This window comes from Scyliorhinus canicula, chromosome 1 (assembly GCF_902713615.1).
Source record: "Scyliorhinus canicula chromosome 1, sScyCan1.1, whole genome shotgun sequence".
Taxonomy (NCBI): Eukaryota; Metazoa; Chordata; class Chondrichthyes; order Carcharhiniformes; family Scyliorhinidae; genus Scyliorhinus; species Scyliorhinus canicula.
In genome coordinates, this window is record NC_052146.1 from 133775291 (window position 1) to 133795276 (window position 19986).

The 19986-nt window shown below is 43.5% G+C and overlaps 1 protein-coding gene across 1 annotated transcript; it reads right to left on the minus strand.

The window, feature by feature from the left end:
• Nucleotides 1-2093: 2093 nt before the first annotated feature.
• Nucleotides 2094-19523, minus strand: LOC119967639 (PITH domain-containing protein 1-like). The gene is made up of 6 exons (XM_038800435.1): nt 19294-19523; nt 17594-17637; nt 15407-15484; nt 10687-10791; nt 9382-9490; nt 2094-3582 (listed from the first exon to the last, which is right to left on the minus strand). The coding sequence occupies exons 1-6, from the start codon at nt 19474-19476 to the stop codon at nt 3481-3483; spliced, it is 621 nt and encodes a 206-aa protein (XP_038656363.1). The 5' UTR covers nt 19477-19523; the 3' UTR covers nt 2094-3480.
• Nucleotides 19524-19986: the final 463 nt, after the last annotated feature.

The following is a 19986-nucleotide window of genomic DNA, read 5'->3' on the forward strand; positions in this document are numbered from 1 at the left end:
ACTCGAGCCTATAGGTCCAAATGCTCTATCCAATCTCACAACCCAAGATTGGAATGACAAAATCTGTAATTGCACTATTATACATTTACACAGTAGTGCACAGTTTGTACATACCTATGTCTAATGTTGAAATCCCTTCATGAAGTGGTTGTAAATGGTAATTAGATTAGGGGTGGCAGTCCCAGGTCAGCTGATCATTTAATGGTTCAGAAGCTAGGAAACCAAGTTGGTAAGAAAATGATGCCTGTCGAGCAAAGCTCCAAGGCTAAGCAGATCCTCAGCCTGCATCCCATGAGGCACACACATCACAATGGAGAATTTCAGGATAAATCACATCTTTTAAATTCAAGAGAATCTACACTGCTGCTGAAAGAGAATTGGGGGTATTTTTAAAGACAACCAATTGCTACCATGACATGAAATTGCTGACTTTTCAATGATTCTCAAATACAACAAATCTGCTGCAACTCTAATGTTTGATGGAGGCTAATATGCGATAAATAGAATGTGTAATATTGGTGCTATTACAACATCTATGGAGTGATCCATGTGTATTGACAACCCTATCTCATGGTAGCATGGGATCAAGTCATTGAGCCTCTGCCAGATGTACATTCTCAAACCTCCAAGTCTTCATTTACTGAATGTCTTCACGATATTGTGAACAACAATCTACCTCATTGTATGTCACCTTAGGATCTCAGCAACCATAGCATAGTCTGATTTGGCATTGCTTCCACCATCTGTTTGGGATTTAGTGTCAATTGCTTGTGCCATTTCGCACTATTCTGAGAAAGCACAAGAGCTGTCTCTAAACAATAGTATAACTGCCTTCAATGATGGATCATAAATCTAGAAGTTATTGTTCATGATTTCAACACAATTACATGACATTTTTCTATGAATAGTTTGTAATTGTCATCATTAAAGAGGATGTTGCCGATGTAGCAGTAAAGGAGAAGGTTTTAACGATACAAGGATGTGCTTAAAAGATTGTTAATCTTCTAAATTGAAAGTCATCCAGTTCAGATGGGTGCATCTGCAGTTGCTGAAGAAAGCAAGGGTAGAAATTGTAGAGGCTCTGGCCAGAATTTTCCAATCCTCCTTGTATGTGGGGGTGGTACTTGAGAACCGAAGGGGATCGGAAATGTTACAACGTCTAAAGAAAGGAGGACAGGGATAAATTCAGCAACTACAAAGGTTAGTCAGTCTAAAGGTAATGGACACATTTAGAATTACTAAACCAGGACAAAATTAATTGGTATTTTGTAAAATATGCATTAATAAATGAAAGTGAGCATGGATTTGTTAAAGACAAATTGTTGTTTGACTAACTTGGCAGAGTTCTTTGATGAAATAATAGACAGGTAGACGGCAGTGTTCGATAGAAGTACCACATATTGGACCCATTAGCAAATGTAAGTTCACGGCATTACAGGGAAAGAGCAAGATGGTAGCATTAATTAGATGGCTCGATCAAGGAGCAGGCATAGGCCCAATAGGTCAAATGGTCTTTTTCTATGTTAAATAACTGTGGGAGGAATCTTGCATCCTCCCCAGTGGCGAGTCAGCATCTAATCAAGCAGGAGGCGCCTTCCTGCTATGGGCTTAATGGGCGGTGAGCAGAAATATTGTCAGTTGTGTAGCAATCCAAAAAAGGAGGCCACAATTCAAGCTTCATGAGAACTATTTCCAATTCCAATTCTCTTCCCAGACCTAATGCACAAAGGCAGACATTTGTCTGTTTCTAGGTAATTCCTGGAAGAGATCACTAAGTCTATCGCCGGGGGCTTTTACTTGAGGGGTGCCACTCCACATCAACCAGGAGCATTCCCTCTCTTACCACCAGCCTTTGGCGTGTTTGGAAAGATTTGCAAGTTGACCACGTTATGAACACACCTTCCTTAACCATCCTCAATTCCTGGGGTGTAATGCAAACCTGGAGCTTCTGGCTCAGAAGCAGGGATATTACCCAATGTGCCTCAAGACCAGTGAGCACTATAGAAGATTTAAATAATTTTGACAGTCTCAGGTTGGCTGTAATGGAGGCATATTGTGAGCAAGGTGTACATAAACAGGTGGAGGGATTTATATTCATTTCCTTAGTTTACATTTTATTTCCATCACATTATTGCACATTCAAGACATGTAATCAAGACAGCCCATTCACTATTCAGTTGCTTGTGTTTAAGGTTAATTGTAATACAGCTATTTTTTAATGAAATACATTTATTTTTTAAAATCTTCACCACAAACATTAACCAAGTAATTTGCAATGCAGCCTTCAAGAAGAGGTGAGAGAATCACACCATCAGTCCAATAACAGCAAACATGTTTTATTTTGTTTTCTTTTTAAAACCATGGTTGCTTTTACGATATCAGAAAATGCAAGTTCCAAATCCGAAAAATATAATTGAAAAGCTGAAGCAAAGTGGATATATCAACAAAAATATACAATCAATTTAAACTACATCCATGTTAACATAAGTTTCAAGCTGCACAATAAACCTCCATTCACCTGATCGATACTCAAACGGCACAATGGTTATGTAATCTGATGCACAAAGGTATACGGAAAGGCAGCAACTTGTAGGAAATATGGGAAAGAATGGATAACAGATTACATCGGTCTGATATCGATGTTATTGGATCATTTCATTCGTTAACTCAATATATTTTGGGCCGATTTCAGAGAGATTGGTTGCGTTGTCTCTGCTCCTGATCTGATGATCGTGATTAAGTGTTACAGAAGTCCTTCTTCATAATAATTTCAAGTGCACTGATGCTTTTTGTGATATTCAAAAAGCATTGTTATGGATTTACTGAACTCTGAAGAAACCCGGTCCCCATCTATTACAAAATCAATAAGATCTCCAACCACAAGTTCACCGCTTTTAGTAATCTTGATTATACATCACTGTATGCTTTTTAAAGCAGTGCAGTTAACCTTGAACAGATAATTTTCCATTTTATAATTAATGAAAAATATAGGTTTGAAATGGTTATTCTCATTGACCATATTATTGCTTGAGAATCAGATGGTAATAGGAGCAGAGCAATGTCACAAGCAATGGATTATTCTCATGTGTGGATTTTGAGAGGCACACAGGACTCACATTTTCAGCATTCATTGTCAAATATGTGTTATACATTGTCAATGTAAAATAAAATTAGGCATTTAACTTTAATAGAAAATGTTTTGAGGCCAAGAATATTAAATGCTATTTACCTTAATGCCACCTTAAATCAAGATATTAGCATTTACGAATCAAAGCAGCAACTGCACACTCCAATGTTACCTCCTTATTAATCTTCTGTTCACCATACCGTTGTCACAATTGTTTGGAGCTTAGATAATGTGTCGGTCTATTCCACTGGGCATTTACTGTAGAAGACCCTGGTATTCTGGAAGTGCATTCTTCTTGATAGGGTAATGCAGTGTTTGCATTTTATGCACACTGTATCATCAGAAGTCACATTTTAAGCAATGAAGTGTGTCTGAGGAGTGATGAGATCAATTTTGTGATCTGTAGGATTGGCAGAAGCTTCATATGTACAAAGTGTCACTTCATGTCTGTGGCCCTGTCACAAAAAGGAAATTAAATATTTTGTATGCTTGATTTTCTGTCACTCAATTCTAGCAGAGGATTACTTTCTTAATTTTGTGTTTAAAAATATAGGGCGAGATTCACTGGACTAAAATTAAAAGTCCACTGAACGGCACGATTAGCGGAGTGTTTCTAGGCAGCTGCACCGCTGACAGACAACTTGCAATCCAACAGCACTTTGCCGGAGTTTTTTGGCCCAGTGAGTTTCTCCCCACCGAGGCTGCACTCGAGAGATTTCCTGCTGGCGAGCAGGAATGGCTCCTTGCCTCTTTGATCGGGGAGCCATTATGGGGAGGCCTCTGGGAACAACCCCCCTTCCCCCCGCCGGGCATGACCCCCGTCAATGCCAGCCTGGCACATGGGCACCTTAACACTGCCAGGGTGACTTGTGTGGCACTGTCAGGTAACACCCTGCCCTATCCCCAATCACCAAGGGATCTCCAATGACCTGGGAGACCACCACCCCCCACCTCCAGGTGCCTTTCCCACTGATCTACTCTTGTATGGACAAGTAGTAAATGGCACCCTGGCAAGATCTCCCAAGCATCGGGTGAATCCGGCATCCAGATATTTAAATGAGGCTCATTTAAATATTCAGATCTGGATCATGACCAAACAGACCAGTCGGGTGACTCGTGATTGGCCCGGTGCAAAGCCTGATTCGGGGATCGTGCACGCCCAGATCCGCACTGGGCGCAACAGGGTCACTGAATCTCGCCCATGCTTTTTTCTGTCCATCAAGGGACTGTCAGTGACATGGAAGACAAATTTTCAAAAACGGTGCGACTTTCAATGATTCTGTGGTAAAGCACAGATTACATTCCAGAGAAACCACTTAAAATTGGGCCAAGTAATATGCTTTTAGAAAAGGTTAATACATCAAAGTAATATTTTCATTTTGCACCCATATCTTGTTCTGTATAAATAAATGATGCTATCAATTTAGTGCAAAATTATGGGACTGTTTTGTTCTCTAGACCCAATAGGAACTGAGTTAAAACAATTTCGGGAGAAAACTTTCACCTCCATCTACCTGGTTTAGATTTAAAGCTTAAGCATCAAAAGATGAGTTAAGCCACTATTTTACCCAATTTCTACCTCTTCTCCCAAAAAAAACTGATTTTAATTCTTAAAAATGTTGGAGGCAGTATGGTTCTGACTGCAATGCTGTTTTAATTAAAAAGAGAAAGAATAAAATTATCATCCTCTCTAACCATGCTCCTCCAGAGCTGCTGCTCATATCCTACCTAATGCCAAGTTCTGCATAGAATACAGAACAGGCCCTTTGGCTCATCAAGCCTGCACCAACAAAATAAACCCTCTGAATCCATTCTGATCCTTCAACGCCTCAAATTTAAAATTCTCATTCATATGTTTAAATTCGGTCACGGCCTCATCCCTTTCCACCTCTGTAACTTCTTGGTGTACAACGTCTCCAGAAGCCAGTTCTTTGACAGCCCAGATGGTTATGCTCATATTATGAAATTCTCTCCACCTCTCTCCTTTTTTGCCTCTCTTCAAAATCCACTTTTTTTAACAATCAAACATTTGGCCTTTCCTGATAAAATCTCCTTCTTCGGCCTGGCATCCATTTGTTGTTTTATGCCCATGACGTGTCCCGGGATGTTATTTAAATGGAAGTTCTTGCTGTTCAACAGCAAGAAACGGAAATGAACATTTGTCCTTTCCTTTTTACAACCGTCTCATGGATCAGGGGTGGTTTGCCCCCTGCTGGTCAGCTCTGTCTTAAAAATCACCTCCTGTGGCTCAGAAGCCCCCTCTGGCATCGCGATCGCTGCTGTATTTGCTGCAGGTGACGAGAACAGACTAAGAAAATGCAGGATTTACTGGCCTTTTGTTTCCTCATAGGGGCTGGTTTAGCACAGTGGGCTAAGACAACTGGTTTGTAATGCAGAACAAGACCAGCAGCGCAGGTTCAATTCCCATAACCAGCCTCCCCGAACAAGTATGTGGTGACTAGGGGCTTTTCACAGTAACTTGCTTGAAGACTACTTGTGACAATAAGTGATTATTATCTGGGCTCTCTTCTTGATCAGCTGAACTGCTGGTTAGTTAAAAAGTAATAAAATAAGTCTGCAAGAGGCAGCTTCCGGTGGCAGCATGTAGGTGAAGGTCACACGTTGGATGGCTCCTGCTAGAGTCTCTGGTTTTTGGACAGACTGATTAAAAAAAAGGAGATTTTGGAGGTAGACGGGAGGTACACGGGGAACCGGACCTGGGTCTCCTGGCAAAGAGGAAGGAGTTGCAGATGAGGTTCGACCTATTGTCTATGGGAAGGCAGTTGAGAAGGGCAAGGGGGGCTGTCCATGAGTATAGGGAGGAGGCAGGACGTATGTTGACCGGTCAGCTTCAGAGGTAGGTCGCGGCAAGGGAAATAGTTTGGGTGGCGTACAAGGCGGGGGTGTTGGTGGTAGCTCCGGATCAGATTAATAAAATGTTCAAGGAATTTTATAGGGACCTGTATAGGTGGCAACCATCGAAGGAGGAGTGGGAGATGAGGGAGTTTCTGGATGGGTTGGAGTGTCTGAGGTTGGTAGAGGCTAGGGGGCAAGATTGGAAGAGCAGGAGGTGAAGGTGACAATTGGGAGGATGCAGACAGGGAAGGCAGCAGGACCCGATGGGTTCCCGGTCGAATTTTATAAAAACAATTGAAGGTCAAGTTGGCGCTGTTGATGTGTGAATTCTGAGGCCACGATGTGTCTTGCCGCAAACAAGAAGCCGGGACAGGCTTCAATCTCGCTGTTGTTAAAAAAGGTCAAAGTTCGGGTTGAGTGCGGGTCATATAGGCCCATGTCTCTGCTGAATGTAGATGCCAAGATACTGGCAACGCTGTTGGCGTTGAAGTTTGGAAAGATGTCTCTCAAAAGGTGATCGAGAGGACCAGACAGGGATCATAAAGGGAAGACAGTTCTTCTCGAATATGGAGGAGGTTGCTCAATGTGGTGCTTTCTCCGACAGAGGGAAGGGAGACGAAGGTGGTGGTGACGTTAGATGCAGAGAAGGAGTTTGATCGGGTGGAGTGGAGTTATTCGATGGCGGCATTGGAGATATTTGGGATTGGGCTGAAGGTTGTGGTGTGGGTGCAGCTGCTGTTCAAGGAGCCAATGGTGAACATGCACACAAACAGCATGAATTCAGGGTATTTTTGTATTACATGGGGTATGAGGCATGGATGCCCCATGTCCTCTCTTCTGTTTGCATTGGCTATAAAGCCCTTGGCCATTGTGCTGAGGAGCTCGGGGTTGTGGAAGAGGATAATGGGAGGGGGGCGTTGTAACACAGAGTGTCCCTATATGCAGATGATCTCTTGCTGTATATTTCAGAGCCGAGCATCTTGGTGCGGAGTATAATGAGGTTGCTCCAGAGTTTTGGGATGTTTTCGGGGTACAAACTGAATTTAGGGATAAAAGTGAGTCTTTTGTGGCCTCCCCGCCGGGAATAGGAGCGGGGTTGGGGGCTGCCATTTCAGCTGGTAGTGTCTCATTTTAGGTATTTGGGAGTGCAAGTAGCCCAGGACTGGGTAGGAATCTGGCAGTTTAATTTCACTAGTTTGGTGGGGAGAGTGAAGGCAGATTTACTGAGGTGGGACAGTCTCCTTCTGTCGTTGGCGGGCCAGGTGCAGGCAGTTGAAATGAATGTTTTGCCACGATTCCTGCTTTGTTCCAATGTCTGTTGGTCTTTTTACCCCAGTCTTTTTTCAGAGGGGCGGATAGGTTGATCTCCACGTTTGTTTATTGGGAGGGGGGGGGACAGGATTAGGAGGGTGTTACTGCGATGAAGCCGGCATGTGGGGGGGGGGGGGGGGGGGGGGGGGAGAGAAAGTGAGTTAGGCCTCCTAAACTAGTTGTATTATTGTTGGGTGGCAAATGTAGAAGGTGCCAGGCTGGAGCAAGGAGGGGGACGGGGCCTCTGTGGGCAAACATGGAGGCGGGCTCTTGTAAGGGGTCGGGGTTGCAGACGCTGGCACGTCACCGCTCCCGACGGCCCCAGGGAAGTATTCAGCAGATCCTGTGGTGGAGGCCACGTTGAAGATTTGGAGGCAGTTTAGACAGCATTTTAAGCTGGGGGTCGGACCAAAGGGGATGCCGATTAGGGAGAATCATGGGTTCGAGACGGTGAGGGTGGATGCGAGGTTTCGGGAATGGCACGAGATGGGGATCAAGGAAATGAAGGATCTGTTCCTGGGGGAGGGGTAGTCTCTGCGATTTATGGGAGGATTCTGGAGAAGAATGGGGTGTCTGTGGAGGGAGTTACGGCAGCGTGGGAGGAAGAATTGGGGTGGCACTTAAAGAGCGATTGTGGTGTGAGGTGCTGAGGAGGGTGAATGCCTCGACTTCATGTGCGAGGTTGGAGCTAATACAGCTGAAGATAGCGTGCAGGGCACACCGTACAAAGTCCAGGATGAGCCAGCTTGTTCGAAGGGGTGGAGGATGTCTGTGAGCGATGTGGGAGGGACCCTGCGAATTGTGTACATATGTTTTGGTCCTGCCCAAAGCTGGAAAGGTTTTGGAGGGTGGTGTTTAGTACAATCTCGGGGGTCTTTACATGCAGACTTGGAACCCGGTCCCTTGAGATCCATATTCAGCTGTTGGACCGGCCGGAGCAGGAGGCGGGTGCGGATGTTTTAGCCTTCGCCTTGCTGATTGTTCACAGGTCGGTCTTCTCTATCCTGTGCCTCGGCCTGGCGGGACGGCACGCTGATGTTTTTGACCCCAGCGAAGGCGAGGTTTGCACTGAGGGGGTGAATCAGGGGTTATACAATTGTAGGGGTTTGTTCATCGTGCACTTTAGGGAGTTGGTTACCGTTGATTGTTGAGGGGGGAACTGTTTAATTTTTTTGTCTGGAGTGGTTGTGTATTGTAAAATTGTGGAAAATTTGCCGAATAACTAAACGCACCAAACAATGCCCTTCAAGGCCATAAGCTCTCAGGTCAGATGCTTACTTTGCTTGCAATTTATCTGAAGTGATGTTCTTTTTTGTTATTTTAAAAAATATATAAATTTGGAGTACCCAATTTTTTTTTTCCAATTAAGGGGAAATTTAACATGGCCAATCCACCTACCCTGCACATCTTTGGGTTGTGGGAGTGAGACTCACACAGACATGGGGACAATGTGCAAACACCACATGGACAGTGAGCCAGGGCCTGGATCGAACTTGGGTCCTCGGCAGTGTGAGGCAGCAGTGGTAACCACTGCACCACCGTACCGCCCTCACTCTGAAGTGATGTTCTAATTAGTCTTAGTACCTCTGGCTAAGGAATAGAACAAACCAGGTTTTTAAAAAAAAGTTAATTGTTGATTATTATTCAGTGTTGGATATGAAGAAATGGACCTAAGGCGACACCAGGATCTGGCTCAACTTTGATGCTGTCTACACTTATTAAAAGATGACCATGTCATGAGGGTACTAGAAGGATACGGAAGCCATGGAAATGAATCCAAATATAAATCACATCAGGAGAGGAAGGGAAATTTTCACTGCCAATCATATTTCCAAGAGATGAAGAAGCAGGATTATTTCCTCACGTACATGGAAAATATCATAGTATATTATATTTGATCACGAGACTTACATACTTAATCCTGGAGTGCAATGTATACAACAGGCCCTACTGAAATTACACATCATTTCACTGAAAATATTGTGTGCTTTTCCAAGGGCTGTCAATTTCAAAGTGAAATCAATATTTGCTATGCCAGTGAATTGTTCAGAACTTTTCAAAGCTGTTTAACATTCCGCCAGACTTACCTCTGACCACTCCCCTCGCAATCCTACGTAATAAATTTTTGTAGTCTCTGCACCAAAATTCTTGGTGATGTGAATGGAAAGATGGTGAACACTGGAGAAACGAGCTATTCTAAAAAAAAGGGGAAAAAACAGGTGGAAATATTAAAAAGTATTTAACCTGCTGTGGTTACTAATTAGGGTACATGTAATGCAAGGTACTATTTTCTGCAGGTAACAGTGCTCAATTATAAAATGGGCACTATAATGAGTGGTAAAACTTTAAAATACTAATAAGGTATCAGTTGATAGCTCTTTCAAATGTAAAATAACTAGGCATAATTTAACCATTTGGCTAATTTGCTATTTTGATTACATTATTAAATAATGGGGCTGGTTTAGCTCACTCAGCTAAATCGCTGGCTTTTAAAGCAGACCAAGCAGGCCAGAAGCACGGTTCGATTCCCGTACCAGCCTCCCCGGACAGGTGCCGGAATGTGGCGACTAGCGACTTTTCACAGGAACTTCATTGAAGCCTACTCGTGACAATAAGCGATTTTCATTTTCATTTCATTTCATTTTCAAATGCATTTGGTGAGTGTCTGCACAGAGCATGATAGCAAAATTGTTTGGCTGGCCTGCAAGGAAGAATATAAAAGAGATAGGAATGTTTAGGACACTCAGCGTTCGTAAAGTGATGCATCCTTGACCACCTTCGATGGCAGCCAACTAGCTGCAAATGTAGCTTTGTGATTCAGGTGAACACCGTACACTTTGTTGATGCATTGCCTCTGGACACAGGCACACACGTGCGCAGCCAAATTTTAGTAAATAATCTTCTCAGGGGCTGGTTTAGCTCACTCGGCTAAATCGCTGGCTTTTAAAGCAGACCAAGCAGGCCAGAAGCACGGTTCGATTCCCGTACCAGCCTCCCCGGACAGGCGCCGGAATGTGGCGACTAGGGGCTTTTCACAGTAACTTCATTGAAGCCTACTCGTGACAATAAGCAATTTTCATTTCATTTCATTTTCATTTCTCCTGTGGACCATTAGTTATTAACTTTGAATAACAAGCATTTATTTTCAGTTCCACATTGGTATCAATTCATGATATTTTGGGAGTTAGGGGTGGGGTGGAGTGAGAATTGATCTTCAACATTAATGCAAAACATGCTTGTGAACTGGTAGCCATCTTGTCCGTTCCCAATTAGAAAAAAGGGGCTTGGTGTAAGATGGAATGCCAATTTGTTGAGAGCGTTTCAAATTAGCGATGAAGACCAATTTCACCCCCTTTATTTTATTTTTAAAAATACAACAAAAATGGACATACTTTGTGTTATATTCCAGCTCCCCTGTGAGATCTCGGCTAAGTGGAAACACCTGATCAGGTTCTCTACCTGTGTCATCAAATGACATATGTGGGATGTTCTTATACCTGATTCGGGGGGGGGGGGGGGGAGAAGGAAGAAAGAGAAAAAAAAGAGGAACTGATTAGCATATATATATTTTTTAAATAAACAATTTTATTGAGGTCGTTTTTGGCTTTGTAAAAGAAAGCAAAAAAGGCAAAAATGTGCAAACATCCATGTACTTTCAACACTTCAATCGTAACATACTGCACAAGCCCGCTCCTCTCCCACCGGTACCACCCGCCATTTTATCTACTCTACTCTACTCTACTCTACTCTACTCTACTCTACTCTACTCTACTCTACTCTACTCTACTCTACTCTACTCTACTACCCCCCCCCCCCAACCCCCTGCTGACGCTCACTCTCCCGCAAAGAAGTCAATAAATGGTTGCCACCTCCGGGCGAACCCCTGTACAGATCCCCTCAAGGCGAACTTAATTTTTTCCATACCCAGGAAACTCGACATGTCCGCAAGCCACAACTCAGTCTTCGGGGGCTTCGAGTCCCTCCACGCCAATAGTATTCGTCGCCGGGCTATCAGGGAAGCAAAGGCCAAAACATCGGCCTCTTTCTCCCCCTGGACTCCCGGGTCTTCCGAAACCCCAAAAATTGCCACCCCTGGACCCATCGCCACCCTTGTTTTTAGCACCCTGGACATGACACCCGCAAATCCCTCCCAGTACCCCCTCAGCTTAGGGCATGCCCAAAACATGTGAACGTGGTTCGCTGGTCCTCCCGCGCACCTAGCGCATTTGTCCTCTATCCCAAAGAATTTACTCATTCGAGCCACCGTCATATGGGCCCGGTGAACGACCTTAAATTGAATCAGCCCGAGCCTGGCACATGTCGCGGTCGAATTTACCCTACTCAGGGCCTCTGCCCACAGCCCGTCCTCCATTTCCCCGCCTAGCTCCTCCTCCCATTTAAGTTTCAGTTCCTCCGTCTGGGACCCTCCCTCCCTCATAAACACCTTATAAATACCAGAGGCTCTACCCTCCCCTTCTTCCCCCCTAGAGACTATTCTGTCTAGGATCTCCATTGGCGGGAGGCGTGGGAAAGATGGGACCTGTCTACGAACAAAGTCCCGCAACTGTAGGTACCTAAAATCATTTCCCCTTACCAGCCCAAATTTCTCCTCCAAGCTCCTTAGCACATTATATATTATTTGCAAATATTCTACAAGTCTATAAGCATTTTTTTAAGAAGCAACATTAAGATTACTTTATTTCTTTATTTTTCTTCCTTCTGTCATAATGATGTGACTTGTGCATGAATGACATTAATCTGTAATTTCACTGGCTGACCAAACATATACTGAACTGTTTAAAAAGAAAAAAGACTTTTTAAGACAAGAAGACACTCACTAAAGATGACTGCCTAAGTCATCTGGTGTTGCAAGTTGACCAGCTTTTGGAAAGTTCCCCTGTGAATTAAAATTCAAACGTGCCCTATACCTTAATTGAATTTTACACCTAAGGACATCAAGAACTACTTTGAAAGGATTTAGTGAAAAATGTACCAGATCTTATATTTACATTTCTGTAAGACTGCCTCGCCAACGGAGTCAAAAAGTCTGCTAGCACACTGTTTATATGGAGATATGTCTTCCCATCTCATCAAGATGGATAATGAAACAATCAGAGGTTAATGGCAGGAACATTACAGAAGGGGCCACTGAAGAAACCATTTTGTAATCTCTTTACTACAGCAAGGAAGTTGCAATTAGTGGTCAGGAGTCCTGAAAAACTGCCAATGAATCAGTGAGGATCTCCCTTCTCTCCTCTCCAAAGACAAGATCCTATCCCTTACAATTTAAAAATCTAGTGCAGAGATAGTGAATCTTCCATCAAAATGAACCTCGGGTACAAAGCTAATTGACTTTTGGAAAAGACGGTTACGGATTAAAAAGTAATTGTCTCCAGCAACTCTAATCACAGGAACTTCAACTCAACTCTTGAAATCTAAAAGAAACTTGGAAAAAAATTCTGCCACAGCCAATGACTCAAACAACGAACTCTCAAGTTTCTTACCTTTTAGCAGCAAACCTTAATTTGGCTAAGAAAGCAACTACCTACAGTATAACTTGTAAATTTTGCATGTGTGTGTGCGAGAGAATGTGGGTCCCAAAAGTGTGAGAAGCGCAGATTTACCTTTTTCAATATTTTGCTATCTCCAACTCGGTGGGCTTTTAATTCTATAAAAACAAACCCCTTTTTGTTTTAAACCTCAAAGTCGGTCAGATTTGTTACTTTGCAATCAGTAGGCAAATGGTTAAACAAGACAATGTAAAATTATTTCATCCTTCCACATCACATCCTTCAAGAAAACCCTGCTCCAGTCAGACTTGGGGTGGTATCAGAGGGGAGTCATATTTTAACCATCCCCATGTGGGTGGTTGTAACACCTCTTCCATATTCTTAAAAGGCCACAAGCTAGCTTCCTTCATTTTACGCCTATAACTTACCATATTAATCAATGTGCTACAATCAGTTGGCAAAATGTTTGCTGCAAAGCACGAGAACACAATTATTTGTAGCTCTATTATAATCTTCACTGAATACAACACAGACAAAATGTTCTCAACTGTGGCTGACAATTTCAAGTTTTTGGAACACAAGAACATAAAAAATAAGAGGAGTAGACCACATAGCATACCAAACCTATTCTGCCACTCAATACAACCCTGGCTGAACAGCAGCTTCAACTCCACTTTCTTGCCACTACCATATCCTTGGATTCCCTGAGGGGCCAATTATTTGTCTATCTCAGCATACATTTATTCAACAATGGAGTATTCACAACCCTTGGGGTAGACAATTCCAAAGAGGTTACTGACTATATTTTCCATCCGAACTAACATTCAAGAAAGTCAAGCTAGTCTTGCCACAATGCATGTACAATTTACCCCATTCCACTGTATCACTGGCTGCCCTGAACAGACCTCCTCTTCCTACTTCCACCGCCGCAAACACTGCAACCAGACAGCCTGTCCTGCCAGACACTCCAACATGATAGCTCATCCCACGTTTCTGCTCATAACCAAGAACTACGTTTATATTGAAGAACAAAATAGGGAATTTTATCCTAGACTGAAGAAAGTGTTTCAAGTTAAAGTGCTCACTGAGCTGAGGAAGGTTACATGAAGATATATGTTGCACATATGCTACAACTTGCAAAATTTACTGTATACATTCAGTGTGCGCTTTTTGGAAATTTTTCTGGCTCTGTATTGTAAAAGCCTGTTATTGAATTGTCTGGGTCTATACAGATTTAATAAATAATCTTTATTTTCCTCCCTCCTTTCTTATTTCACTGCTCATATCCCTGGCCCCTGACCGTACCTGCTCTCCTCCTCCCCATTTGCCACCTCTCCCATCCAGATTCTTTTAAAATAGTGAACATAATGCAAATATTTTAAACACATAGCCAATTTCCAAATCATGGTTGTGAACACAGTATATTACCCAGTGGCACTTCAGAAACTCCTTGCAATACTCTCTCATTCAAGGACCCTCTTCATAACTCCAATAGCCCCAAACCACCCTTCTGCCACTGTGATACCCAAGGATCCCCTCCTCACATATGATTGTCATCAGCAGAGGATGGTCACAATTCGTGTAGATGGTTCACCATCACCTTCTCAGAACAACAAATGATGGTAAATAATTGGGGCCCTTTCAGGGTTGCCAACAACCCAAGAATGTTTCTTTGGGATCAAGCAAGTATTTTTATATGGAACCTCCTGCAGGAAAATAAGGTGCAGAGTCATGGGGCAGCTAGCACTGCTGCCTCACAGCGCCAGGGACCCAGATTTAATTCTGGCCTTTCTGTGTGGAGTTTACACTTTCTCCTCGTGTCTATGCGAGTTTCCTCTGGATGCTCCGGTTTCCTCCCACAGTCCAAAGATGTGCAGGTTTGGTGGATTGGCTCTGCTAAATTGCCCATTAGTGTCCAGGAATATGCAGGTTAGGTTATGGGGTTACAAGGATAGGAGGGAGTGGGCTCATTTGAAGCGTCAGTGCAGACTTGATGGGCCAAGTGATCTCCTTCTGCACTGTAGATATTCTATGAGTCTATGGCAAAATAAATGATCCGTGGAAGGGCTTGCCTTGATGGGTTGAATGGTTTCTTGTGTACCTAAAACCTCAGTCATTCGTTAAGTATGAAGCATTTTTGTGGTGACATAGAATGTTGAATACGCTTTAGTGATTCAGTGGTGTACCAGTCATGTAAATTATTCAGATCTGCCATCTTCAATCCACACAACAGCCCAAGTTAGTGCTTTGAAAATATAGTGTTCATTAGCAATCACAGGACACAAACAAATTCAATCCCATTGATTTACTGGGATTGCATTTCTGTAAAGGCTGAGGTAATTTTAGTTAGGCTAACCATCATTTTTAGAACATTCAACAATTTAATAAAGTAGCAAAAAATGTAGTTTTATAGTAGAAAGAAATGTATTCAATGATTAGCAGTCCAAAGACATGTATACATATGTCACTCAACTAGAACCATCTTAACAAAAGCAAAAGGTGAATCTTTTCCACAGTTAAATGCAGTTCCATTTTTAATGAACTGATATGTTTTAGTGATGATGTTATGTAGCTTAAAATAATAAAATATTTTTGCACTTACAGTCTCATTTCTGATGGATGGGTGTCATCATCTCCCCCCATTATTATTATTCCTTTCAGCTTCACATTGCCTGTGAAACTGTAACAAGATGGAGAGTAATTATCATCACAGAAAAGTTCAGCAGACCTAGGACTTTATTCTGGTATATATAGGTATGCAGCAGGTCTCCATAACTCACTTTAAGCAAACAGGAATGTTTCTAAAAAACTGAATCTGAACCAAATCTCAGATCCATCACTTGGCGTGCAAGTTCAGCCTCACATTCCTACATGCACCCTTTGATCTCCCGACTGGTGCCCTATCCTTTACTCATTTCGGCCCTCTGGAACTCAGTCCATAAATCACACCCTTGCTATTTTCAGAGCCCTCTCCAAACCTTTCCCACAATTCAACAAGTCCCATATTCTAATTTTATCTAGTTTTCTTCAGTTCAATGCATTGTAAATCCCGATGTGGAGAAATGCAAATTACGGTATATGTATTGTGTGCAACAAAAGCTGGCAATAAGACTCGGGCTCCAATTTAGCTTCTGCATTCTGTACAGCTTCATGAACTGGTCAGACCTTTCTTGTGGCCATTGGGCTGGATTTAATGCAGTGAGAATCAAGGCAGCCTGCCCCACTTAATCACAGGAGAATCTCCCCCCATTTTAAGATAGAGGGCAGGAGGAACTGATGTGGAATCCCCAGCCGGTGGGATGGGGATGTCAATTAGACTTATTAATGAGCCAATTGATACCCATTATCCCCGAGACCACTACAAGTTAGTGGTGCCTCAGGGATTTAAGGGAAGCCATACAGCTTTCCTGCACCTTTAAAAGGCCATCCAGCAAACCCTGCAGGGCTTTGCCAGTGGCTCTGGGGGTGGGGGTCCCTCGTTATTAGGAGCCCTATGCTCAATTGAGGGATCTGACATCGGGAAGGGGAGGAACCGCTGAAAGGCATTCCCTGCTCTTGCCTGTGAGCACTATTGCATCTCTTTCCCCTCCCCCCCCCCCCCCCCCCCCCAGTGCCTGAAGAGCACTTGATTTTGTTGGATCTCCAAGGAAACTGATGGGGGCTCCCCACAGGTTCTCTGACCGGTAGGCGAAACCCCCTTCGGCCCCACAAAATCCAGCCAATGAAACCACAAGAAGCATTTGTATAACTACGGATTAAGGGTTTATTTTTAAGCTATAGTCCTATGAAGTTTAATAGTGACACCAAGTGGCAGACAACGTATGTTTCAGTGAACAACAGTTATAGAATTCTAATCTAATTTTTTTTTAAAACAAGGAGGCATGGAATCCAAAAGCCAAAAGATAATAATGGACCTTTTAAAATCTTATCAAGGCCTCAGTTAAGGAAAAATGTGTGCCATATTGAGCTCCATATTTACAAGAAAAATAATGAAATCTTAGAAAGTGAATAATTAAGATTCATGAGGCTGGTGCTCTGATATGAAGAAATACAAATATAAAGAAAAGCTTGAAAAATTGGGCCTTTTTACACTAGAACATTGCAGACTGTGGGATGAATTGACAGAAATGGTTATGAAGTAATGCGGTTTCAAGACCATGAGATCATAGTTAAAACATTAAACATCAATTATAGTGGACAGGAAAAAAATGTCTCTTCGCAGAGAGTTACAAGAGTGAAATCACTTGCTAAATTGAATAATCCATGCCAACACTCCAGGTTAGGTTGGATTGGAAGAAGAAAAATGAGTTAAAGAATTACTGAAACATTATGAGTAAATAAGTTTAGAACTATTTATGAGGTAGAAGATCAAGGCTGACACTGCCTAATGGCCTCATTCCATATTGTCACTTCTATGTGCCAGTACTTCTATGTACTTGCAGGGAGCAATAAAAGACCAGAACAAAAATTGTATCTGTAGCACTGTCACAAATATCCTAGATTCTTTCACAGCAGCATTAGCAAAGCTTTCACCCAGATTGCCTACAGTTGTGCAGTTTGAGAAATCAGAGATTCATTTGTACCTTCAAATTTCTGACATAAATTCAGCAAGATTAATATTTTTCTATTCGACTTATCGAAAGTTTAGCACCTATTCATTATTATCCTGTGGATCTCTTATATTTGATAGCATAAAAATGCCTGTCAAAATACTTTAACTATATACATATGTGTTTCAATGAGGTGGTGAAACAACATTTAGAGGGTTTTTAAAAAAAATAGTACTTACGGAATATTAAAGAGTAGCTCCTCATCATCATCACTTTCTACAAACTGCAATAGAAAAGTTACAAAACACATCAGACGTTGGTACGGTTTATTTTCATTCAGTTACATTGAGCCATTTGTTCAAATTTTTCTGGATCCAATATTCCCTCATGGCTAATTGACTATTTCCTGTATTTCTTCAAACACAATGTGTATGGTACTAAATTTGGTACTTTATTAAGTTTTGCATCTTTCCTGGTCCATTTAATTTTTATCCTACTTACACCAAAATAGTCCTCATCTAGACATGAAATTAAATAAGCAGGTATCTTTGCCTAGCAGATCTGCAGAATTAGATTAAAACAAGACACCATAATCAGGTGCAGTTTGTCACTGATTTTACATAATTGCACTCAGCAAATTTAAGATAGCATTGATCACCAAGAATTATTTTGCAGCAACTGAAAATTAAAATTTAGGGGCAGCACGGAAGCATTGTGGATAGCACATTCGATTCACAGCTCCAGGGTCCCAGGTTCAATTCCGGCTTGGGTCACTGTCTGTGCGGAGTCTGCACATCCTCCCCGTGTGTGCGTGGGTTTCCTCCGGGTGCTCCGGTTTCCTCCCACAGTCCAAAGATGTGCGGGCTAGGTGGATTGGCCATGATAAATTGCCCTTAGTGTCCAAAATTGCCCTTAGTGTTGGGTGGGGTTACTGAGTTATGGGGATAGGGTGGAGGTGTTGACCTTGGGTAGGGGGTAGGGTGCTCTTTCCAAGAGCCGGTGCAGACTTGATGGGCCGAATGTCCTCCTTCTGCACTGTAAATTCTATGCAAAATCATTTTCCAGTGTCTCTGTGTAACTGCCGAGACTCTAAGATGAAAGTACAGTCCTCAATGAGGTCTACAAAATTTCTGGGCAGTTTGTTTCCCAGATGTAAATCTTGGTTGTTGCTTTTTTCATTTTCTTGTCTGAAGATACAACTGCTTAGCATTCATCAGCACTGCTAGTGAACTAACCATTGGAGATCTACAAAAACTACCTTTCAGGATTTACATCTCTACTGCTGTAATTTAATTATATGAAATTACTACAAATAACTAAAAAAAACAATAGACCACTGAGCTGCAACCAAGGTATCGCATTGGGACATGGCACTGGCATACTAACCCAACTAACCCTATAAACGCTTTTAAAACTTAAAATCTGGGGACTGGTGCCAAAACTGAGTGTGCTGTCCTGCAGACAAGTCAAGCAATGACCTGACTTATCGGTATGATTCTTAAACGTATAACTATAGCCAATTCTCTCCAGTTGTAGAGCTGCAGACAACATGACAACCCCAACAACAGAACACACGTGTGGACACAATGGCATTCATTCAACCAATGATTCTTTTTGGCAAATAGCCTAAATTATCGAGTTAAGGTCTGCTCTGGTGGTCCAATGGTGTGATGGCGATCAGATGGCACCCCCACGGTCTCTTCTCGGGAATGATTCTTCTGCAAAATACATCGGAGGTTCCGTTGTTTTATCCTGAATAACAGGATTCGCTGCGAATCTCTAAACTTGATTCCAGGCCCGTGCCTCTGGCTTTACATTGCAGTCAGTAATTTACACCGGGTAACATGTATCCCTGTAACTCTAAGTGAGGTCGGTATTTGAGGCCTGTCTCCCCCGCCGTGTAAGCTTGAATGAGGACAAGCGTCCCCTGACACCGCACCTTGGTCCGGTCCTGTCTCTCCTCCCACGGCTTGAAGACCAGTTTGCCGGAGCCCTCACTCGCCTCGTTCAGACACTCCAGCCTCTCCAGGTCGATCTTCCGAAACAGGCCGTACTCCAGGCCTCTCTCGGCAGGCTCCTGGTGCCCCTCGCATTGACACTGCCCGTGCCCGTGCCCAGACATCTTGAATCCAGCCTGCTGATACCGCCGCAAAATGTATTTGCACAACTGTCGTGCGGTGAGTGGCCGCAAGCTGCCACGCCTCCCGGCAGGCGCCGCCCCGCCCCCCGGCAGGCGCCGCCCCGCCCCCCGGCAGGCCCCGCCCCGCCCCCCGGCAGGCGCCGCCCCGCCCCCCGGCAGGCGCCGCCCCGCCCCCCGGCAGGCGCCGCCCCGCCCCGCCCCCCCCGCCCCCCGGCAGGCGCCGCCCCGCCTCCCGGCAGGCGCCGCCCCCCCCCCCGATGCCCCGCGCCGCACCCCACCAGGCACCGCCCCTCCCCGGTACCCCGCCCCCCACCCGCGTGTGGGAAGCGGTTCAGGTCACATGGCAGGACGGCAGTGTGAAAGAGATAGGGCACTTGCACATCCGCCATCCTTATCCAGGAAATGCAACACAGAAACGGCATTGCGGTACTCAATGTCCCATTGAAATAATAAGACAACATTCTTCTCCCGTTATACGGCCGATCTAAAATG

Excerpts from the sequence above, each read along its gene's own strand:
- LOC119967639 (XM_038800435.1), bottom strand. The coding sequence starts at position 19,476 with ATGTCTGGGCACGGGCACGGGCAGTGTCAATGCGAGGGGCACCAGGAG. Across the intron at positions 9,491-10,686 it reads GAGCTGGAATATAACACAAA|AATAGCTCGTTTCTCCAGTG; the intron begins GTATGTCCATTT and ends CCTTTTTTTTAG. Across the intron at positions 3,583-9,381 it reads TGCGAGGGGAGTGGTCAGAG|GGCCACAGACATGAAGTGAC; the intron begins GTAAGTCTGGCG and ends TTTTTGTGACAG.